Here is an 8,598-nt window from a genome sequence, read left to right as displayed (position 1 = left end):
CAGGGTGGTGCCAAGTCAATATTAATCCTAATTAATATTCTATTGATTTTTAATAATTGATAATTATCTTTGATGATTGTTGAATTTGAATGATCAATAAGCTAGTGTTAATTTTAATTAATGTTTCATCGATGTTAACAATTAATGATTATCTTTGATAATTGTTGATTTAAAGGATTAGAAAAAGCTAACATTGATTCTCATCAATGTTCTATTGATTTTAATAATTAATAATTATTATTAATTATTGCTAATAACCAAACCCGCTCCTAAACGTAGCGCACTACATTTACTGGAGCCCCATATGAGGTTTTAATGAGTTAGATTCAATTAATTAATTTAAATATTAATTAATAACTAAATAACAATTATCAATTATTTCTGATAGTAACACTGATCTAAACAACCAGTAAAGCCCTACACATGTAAGGAACCACTTAATATCATTTTGCAAATTTTTGCCACAGTCCAATTCAATTTTGACAAATATGTAGTTACTGGAATTTAGCTTTGAGAGGCAGTATACACAGTAAAATTGGCAGTGTTAAATAAGCAGTGTTATTCTACATTTACTCTTAAGGAGTTAACTTAACAACAAATAGTGAAAGATCCCCTCTAGTGTTGGTGAAAATTATCAGAGTTAAATTCTGCCTCGTTAACTTTACTCTGTTAAGCTCCGCCCCTCACGCTAACGTCAAGGATCTGAACAGACGTTTCTCGTCGTCGTCTCCACCGCCATTTTCTTTCTCCGCGCACCAAAAGGTAAGCTCTTTTAAATAACGTATTAAAACATCATTTTTCAATTTTATGTGAATAAATGTGCTAATATTACGGCATAGGGTGTAGTTTGATGAACTTTGTGTAATTTGGTGGGGTCAAACTCCGAATAGAATTGGCAACTTCTCAGTATGGTGGAGAATTTTTTTTCTTCACAGTGTGGTAATAAATCTTAAATGATGTCAATGATCGTGTTTAATTTGTATTTCTGTTGTAGTTAGCTTTGTTATATCCTGTTAATTTGTATATTTTTATTTATAAACGTTGAATAATCCAACGTCACAATGGAGCATTAACAGTTATAGCGGCTAAGTTTTTGCATTAAACAGTAGAAATGGCAATGTTCAAAACTCTTAGTTAAAAGTGATGACTATGCAAACTATTTCAACAATTTCGGTACCTAACCTGTTTCTACTGTCATGTGTGCAAAACTCCGTCACCTAGGCCTATTACAGGACATGCTGGTTAAGGTGAAACTTGGGGATGCTCAAAAATTTGTTAAAATAACCGAGCTGAGCCTGAAGGAGTTTTTGTCTGCTGGTAAGAAAAACATACTATACTTTTTAACTTTTATTATATTATTTTGGGTTTAAAAATCATATTTCCATTACTTGTTTGTTGTTTGGTCATTTTATTTGAGAATAATATATATTCAGGGCTCGACAGTGTGAGCGTTTCACTTGCATTTGTGACAGAAAATAGATGTGTTGGAACTGTAAAATTTATTTTGGAGCATCGGTATGAATAAAAAAATCCCTGCGATCAATTTTCTTAAATGTAAGATCATTAAATGGCATAACACGCGTCTTAATAGTGATTTTAAGGCGTCTTATATTTTGGGAATGGAAAGATAAACCATAAATCGCGATACTGCCTAATGTGATTAATAAACTAAAAGGCTATTTGATATCATTACTTATATGTGAGCGCTTAACGTTTAAAAGCCTGAACGCGGCGCTGTTGTGCGTTCGACATGCTGCCGCAGCATGCTCTGAATTAGTTCTCAATCAATAAATCGATTGCTTATGAACTAATGCTGATCAGTTATGACAATGTTTACGTCACAGTGTTGTAAGAATGCATATTTTATCTCCCTCTACATTTGATTTAGCAGCCTGCAGTAATAAAGCATAGACATTTCAAAATAAGAGTCGTGCTTGTCTCTGTCTTGGATGCCCCATCACAGCAAGGAAAGACTAATTACTAAAACTTTTACCTAAAATTAATAGTTAGTTTTGCCCCTAAAGTTTCTAAATGTTTCTAAATTCCCCATCACATGCTGGTAACTCTGAACATCAGAGCAAATGCAGTAAGTTACTGATCAACATTTTAATATGTAATGCCTTTTCTCATTAATTTGCATACCTTTTTCCAGCTTTTTTAAAGTTTGGTGTCCTAACTGTACCCGAGAATGTGATGGTTGTTGATGAATCAGGGACGGAGGTGGATGATGATGTTTTTGAGGATGTAGTTAAAGATCCCTCAGTTGGAGTTCTAACCATAAAACATGGTGCAGGTTTGTATTTATTACATTACTTGCTAGAAATTTTCTTAGTGCTTAATTTTTTAGGATTGTGAAGATTTTTTCCCTTTATGGAATTAGACTTGGAATCTGCCTCTCCACAAGCCTCTCCTGTGCAGTTAAATCAGTCCCTGTCTTCATCTATTGACTCCACTGACTCACAGGACACAGTGATTATTGAAGAAAGCTCTTCAAGTAAAAGAATGAGGCTAGATTATGAAGCTAAAAAGGTGAGCATCAAATATTTTTTGGGGGGGAAAGACTTGAAATTCATCCATCTTAAAAAATTTTTTTTTAAATTAAGGTAATACTTTGTTCTTAAAATGCCATATTTATGCTTTGTTTTGTTTTTATGTTATTATTTTTTAAATTTTTTTTAATTTTTATGAAGTTGGTGGAATCCATTCTTGTCCAGAAACCTGGTGGGGAGCGTGTAATAAATGAATACAACCGAACTAAGACTTTGGGGGATGAAACGAGAAGGAAAATGGTGAACATCCTGGCAGCTGACATGACAGAAAAGAACGGGTAATCTGCATATCAACTGGTGTATATATGATCTCTCACTGTAGTTCTAGCATCTTTTGTTTTTTTTTGAACCGGGACTAAAGATATGTGTTTTTTTATTTTTTATTATACAGTACATCACCACCACGGCAGGTTAAACAAAAATACGCCAGAGGAATTGTGGCTTTGTTCCCTTACCTCAGTGACCCCTTCTCCAAAAATGGCTATGTAAGTATCACACTGTTTTTGAATATTATTTCTCTGTTGACCTGTCTTAAATTCTGATCACACACCCATAATATAGGTGGTGGATTTTGCTCTTGAATTGTAAGACTTTTTTTACTCTTTGTGGATTTTTATCTTTCTAAGGAGCATTACTATGATTGTGAGAGTGGCACTGGGTACTTGGCATGGAGAATCAAAACTATACAGAGAGGCTTGGCTAAAGAACGACGAGCATCATTTGAAGGTACAGAATGAAATTCAGAAATTGCCTCTCATTTGTTGAATTTTTTTTTTCATAGCTCATTGTGCCTTATTTCAGAGCAGTTTTGTTGCTACAGAGTTGCCTTAATTGTGGCATTTTTATTTGTAAAAAGATGAGCCTCCTTTTTTTTCAGTATTAACTGCATGGCATTCTCTAAGCAGATTTTAAGCTCATATGCTTTATTCATCAGGACAAGGAGCATCTTCAGAGGGGATGTCTGGTGGACCAACTGTAAGACGGGAGTCAGAGTTTACTCCAGAGATTGTCTTGAGTGAGGATGAATGCAAGGAATCAATTGCATTCATGAAACATTCTGCTGATGAGGACACAGTCAAGAAGAAGATGAAATTGACATTTGACTATCGCCACAACATGGTTCTTGACCCTATGCAGTCAAGCGATATATTGACAGTCTTTCCACGTTTCAAAGACGTTAAAGGCTTGGTAAAGTGTTTATGATCATATTCTTAAGGATTTAAAAAAATGCATTGCTGTTGTCTAAAAATAAGTTTGTTCAATGCTTGCAGGGGTTTATATTTAATAATGATTCCTCTTCTTAGATTGAGCAAGACTTTGTTCTGATGTTTGGAGAAGGAGTGTCAGGCAAGCTACTGGAGAAATGGACGACTGCATTCAAGAAAAAAGTGATTCAGCAGTCCAAAAAGCTTCCAACCACCAGTGATTTAGAAGAACTCCTGCTAGCAGCTCAATTTCCTGATCACCCAGAAGAAGGTGTTAATTTTGGTAAGATGTTTCAGATTAATTTTATATTACTATTTTTAGTAATGTTTGTGTAATATTTTAAGGTGCATAAGGTTTAAATATTTAGTTCCCAATCATTTTTTTTCGTATTATTTATTCTTTAGTTTCAGTTTTCATTATTGAAGTTTTCCTAACACATACTGTCTAAACAGCTTGGGACTCTGACCTCTCTTCTATACTACTGCTGTTGCATCTGATCCCACCTTCTGCCCAAGGCCGAAAGAGACCAGGAAAGGTGTCTCAAGCAGAGAAACATCTTGTTGTCTTTAAGAAGGTTTGTTTTTGTTTTTTTCGTTGTAGTTTTCTGTTGTTTAACATATCAGTGATGGTCTTTGCTTTGTCTTCTCAGAGTGGAACAAACATTGAGGAGCATCTTCGAGACATCACTGCTAGTGCTCAGCCCTATCTCCTGGCAGTGGGACCTCAGAAGAATTCAGTTCACCAGTACTTCATCGTTCTTGATCAGCATGCCATTCCATGCAAGTCAACCTCTTCTCTTGGTGCCTTTGACGAACTGTTTAAGGCACACTTTGTTTTTGGCACATCTTACAATACTATGCTACACAACATGTACACTTTCATTCAGACTACTGTATACAACATAGATGTTGGCAAAGTGAAAGAGAGCCCTCGTGTTGCTGAGGTCAGAGCAAGGTTGCTTTGCTAGGTCCCTTAAGATTTTCTGTCCTCATGAAGTGTTTTGTTTGTCAGGCAGAGTTAAATGGTTCAAAAATGCTTCTTAGGCACTTCAGATTAGTTCATGGTTTTGTTCCTGGAAAGAATCTTCACCTTAAGTGCATAGAGGCTGGTTGTGGTTCTGTGTTTGGTACTTTTTCAGGTTTTCGGAAACATCTGCACACAAAACATGCTGAGAGTGAGCAGAATTTTGACACCATTGATGGCCATGAGACCGCCAAGGCAGATGGACAAAATAATGCTGAAATACTTGATCAGATGGGAAGTGCCGGAGAGATGGCCACAATATCTGAATTGTTAAAGTCAAATAAGAGCACTTTCGATATGTGTGCATCTGCTGTTGCACAACTTAAAGTTGCTGGTTTAAGTCAGTCTGCTATAAATGGTTTTGTTTCATCTATGGAAGAAATGGTTTTTGAGATTCATAGTCAGGCCCAGGATGCAGCTTTGCTCTGTCTGTCTCCACAGGACACAACTACTAAAAGAAAGATAGAAAATTCATTTCAAAACTTGGAAAATCCATTTACTATGTTAAATTCTGAAGCCAAACGAAAGAGACTATTTACGGAAAAAATGGGGAATTGTTGAACCAACCGAAATAGTGCTTGGCACCAGATTTGACAGCAGGAGAAATAAAACCACAGGTTCGTTTGATCAAGTTGTTGTAACTGATAAATTTGCTTATATTCCCATTTTAGAAACACTAAAGGCAATTTTACAAAATCCGCTACTTATTGATTTGTTTAAACCCCGGCATGTTCCAAAGGAAGGCATTTATGTTGATCTAAGTGATGCAGCATATTTTAAAAGTAATCCCTTATTTTATACAGAAAATGATGCCTTACAAATTCAGTTATTTTATGATGATTTTGAGACCGCTAATCCTTTGGGTTCCAAAAAAGGTATACACAAATTAGGTGCAATCTATTTTACATTAAGGAATTTCCCCCCAGTTTTCAACTCCTCATTGGTGAATATTCATTTATGTGCCCTCTTTCATGCACAGGATATTAGGCGCTATGGTTTTAATTCTATACTTGAGCCTCTAGTAAATTATTTGAAAGTGCTTGAGATTGAAGGGGTTAAGAATCCAGTGTCTGGAAGTTGTATTAGGGGTACAGTTATTCAAGTCACTGGGGATAATCTTGGCTTGCACAGCTTGTTTGGGTTTCTTGAGTCATTTGGGGCTCGATATTGCTGTCGTTTCTGCCTTCTTGAGAAACATCACTTTCAGTCTGTGTTCTGTGAAGATAACCCTGAGGTTGTACTAAGAACAACTGAGATGCATGCTCTGCACTGTGAAACTTTACAAGCTGATTCTACACCACCACATGTTTATGGTGTCAAACGGACGTGTTTGTTAAATTCACTCAAGTATTTCAACACAGCCAACAATTTCGCTGTGGATATAATGCACGACATTCTAGAAGGAGTTGCTCAGCTAGAGGTAAAACTTGTTCTGCAGTACATTCAAAATAATTTTCTGAGCACTGATGATCTTGCTGGTAGGGTACATGCTTTTGACTATGGTTATAATCAGCAGAGGAACCGTCCTCCAAGGGTCAAATTGTTTGATGGAAGCAATGATTTGGGTTTAAATGCCATCCAATCTTGGTGCTTGTTGCGCAACATGCCCCTATTATTTGGTGATTTAGTGCAAAGAGATGATAAACAGTGGCATCTTTTGATTTTACTTTTGCAGATTGTCAACATCGTATTTTCACCAGTCTTAACAGAAGGCATGACCATTTATCTTAAACATATAATAATTGAACATCACCAGCTATTCAAAAAATTATTTCCTGAAAGAAGTCTTTTGCCAAAGCATCACATAATGATTCATTACCCACAGTGTATTAGAAAAATTGGACCAATTCTGCACATGTGGTGTATGCATTATGAAGCTAAACACAAATTCTTTAAAACGCAGTTAAAAAGTTTCAAAAACATCACCAAAACACTAGCCAGAAAGCACCAATTTTGTACTGCAATGCACTGGGAGTCTTTTAGCCAGTACAGATCGTCTCTTGGCCCAGGGAAGATGATAGAACTCAGTGAACTTAAAGGTGGCCAAGAAATTGCTGCCAAACTAGGAGTGGTAATGTCAGACGTTGTCTATTCTGTTAAGTGGATCAAACACCATGGCACAGAGTATCGCCCTGAATTTATTATCTGTACAGAAGTAGCATGTGACATGCCAGTGTTTTGTAAGATCCAGACTATTGCTGTGAAAGATGAAAATGTGCTGTTGTGTGGATCACTGATGGAAACTGTATGTTTTGATGACCATTACTATGCTTTTACAGTCAAACTGCATCCAGACAGAGTTTTTAAGGTAGTGAATGTTAATGAGCTGTGTTATTTCAAACCATTTGATCTTCAGATGAAATATGGTACAACAGATTCTGCACTGCATGTAGTGCCATATTGCCATTTAATGCAGACGTGATGTATTTTTGTGTATTTGAGTGTTTCCTGAGCCTGACTCTTGTTTTAATAAATGTTTTATATGTGACATTGTTGAAGTTGTTTTCTTTGTTTTGAAAACGTGTTTCAAGAGTTCATTTGACAGTGTAGAAGAGTAATTGTTTTATTGTACTTAGACCACAAAGAGAAATACTGACACTTATTAACCTGTTGCAACACCAAATGGGTTTTAAGAATTTTATTCTGAGTGAGAGAGTTTTTCAATATTAAAGTTGTAAATAAACTCTACATTAGTGAAATGTTAACACTAATAAGAGTTCATTTACCCTCAGTGTTAAACTGTGGTAACACCAAACAGAGTTAATTTCACCTTAGTGTTAAACTGTGCTAACACTGTTCAGTGTTGAGCAGTGTTAATCTTTTACTCAAAATAGAGTTAATTTCACTCTGAAAATTTAACACTATGACAAGAGTAAATTGATCACCAATTCTGAGTGGGACCAAATACACTCGGACCCAGTGTTAAATTTAACTCTTAAAGAGTTAATTTAACACTGCAAAATTTACTGTGTAGAAATCCACATTATTGTCCAGCTTTGACTGCATTGACAAAGAGTGAGGAATAAGATTTTAGATTTCCACAGATCTGAGACAAATAACATATGAGGCAACCAACAAAACTTGCCCTTGTGTCTGTGATATCCCACTGCTCCACTTGCAAAAGCATGTGCACAGACACAAAGAAATACACAAACAGTACATCAAATAAAGCAAAACTTACATACACAGCATCATTTCTGAAGAGAAGAGGCAGGACTTCTGTTCCTCATAGTTCTTCATAGGTTCTCCCAGCTTGCAGGAGATTGAACGTCAGATGCTTGCTTTGCTGGGACAAGGGGCGCCCCACCGAGCCTTCTCTTTGATGTCTGCCTGCAATTCAGAGCCACTGATACATATATCGATCACCACAGCAGCTGAAGCTTCACCCCCGCTGCTCGGTATTTCATTTGTTCCCTGTGGTTCCTTCCTCGTATTGATCCCTGTGAGAGGGCGGCGTTTGAGACTTACAGACATGAGAGAACCATTTACAACAGCGTACGTAATTTTTACCTGTCATTTCTAAGACTGCCACACTTAACATGTTTACGATTTTCCAGGCCCATGGCTTATTCATTTTGTTTTTGTTCCATTTAAAATGTTTCAGAGTAATTATAAACTCTCAGCAGGTTTCATTAAGTAATGAATTATTGGGTCATTCCTGTTGTGCAGTAGGTTTTGAACTGTGTAAGGCCAATCCACATTAATATGTTTTAATTTGAAAATGCATAGGTTTTGCTAGGTTTACACAAATACACAATTAGAATGCAGTCAGATGGTGTAGTTATGGGATCAGTCAGAAGGGTCTCATGTCTGTAAGTCT

General features: G+C 36.3%; 1 protein-coding gene across 1 annotated transcript; it reads left to right on the top strand.

Annotated features, from left to right (window-relative positions):
• The first annotated feature begins 1,187 nt into the window (after nt 1-1,187).
• On the top strand, nt 1,188-7,266 carry LOC127416755 (uncharacterized). The gene is made up of 10 exons (XM_051656295.1): nt 1,188-1,317; nt 2,153-2,293; nt 2,381-2,529; nt 2,691-2,827; nt 2,941-3,034; nt 3,176-3,275; nt 3,484-3,737; nt 3,854-4,037; nt 4,208-4,329; nt 4,405-7,266. Exons 1-10 carry the CDS (start codon nt 1,197-1,199, stop codon nt 4,720-4,722), a joined length of 1,620 nt encoding a protein of 539 aa, XP_051512255.1. The 5' UTR covers nt 1,188-1,196; the 3' UTR covers nt 4,723-7,266.
• The last annotated feature ends 1,332 nt before the right edge of the window (nt 7,267-8,598 follow it).

Source organism: Myxocyprinus asiaticus, chromosome 26, assembly GCF_019703515.2.
Source record: "Myxocyprinus asiaticus isolate MX2 ecotype Aquarium Trade chromosome 26, UBuf_Myxa_2, whole genome shotgun sequence".
Classification (NCBI taxonomy): Eukaryota; Metazoa; Chordata; class Actinopteri; order Cypriniformes; family Catostomidae; genus Myxocyprinus; species Myxocyprinus asiaticus.
Note: the sequence above shows the minus strand (reverse complement) of the source record. Positions and strands in the feature narration are given on the sequence as shown.

Bases quoted from the DNA above. Each gene is read 5' to 3' on its own strand.
- LOC127416755 (XM_051656295.1), top strand. From the start codon at position 1,197: ATGTGTGCAAAACTCCGTCACCTAGGCCTATTACAGGACATGCTGGTT. The intron at 1,318-2,152 runs GTAAGAAAAACA...ACCTTTTTCCAG, and splicing joins GAAGGAGTTTTTGTCTGCTG to CTTTTTTAAAGTTTGGTGTC. The intron at 4,038-4,207 runs GTAAGATGTTTC...CTGTCTAAACAG, and splicing joins AGAAGAAGGTGTTAATTTTG to CTTGGGACTCTGACCTCTCT.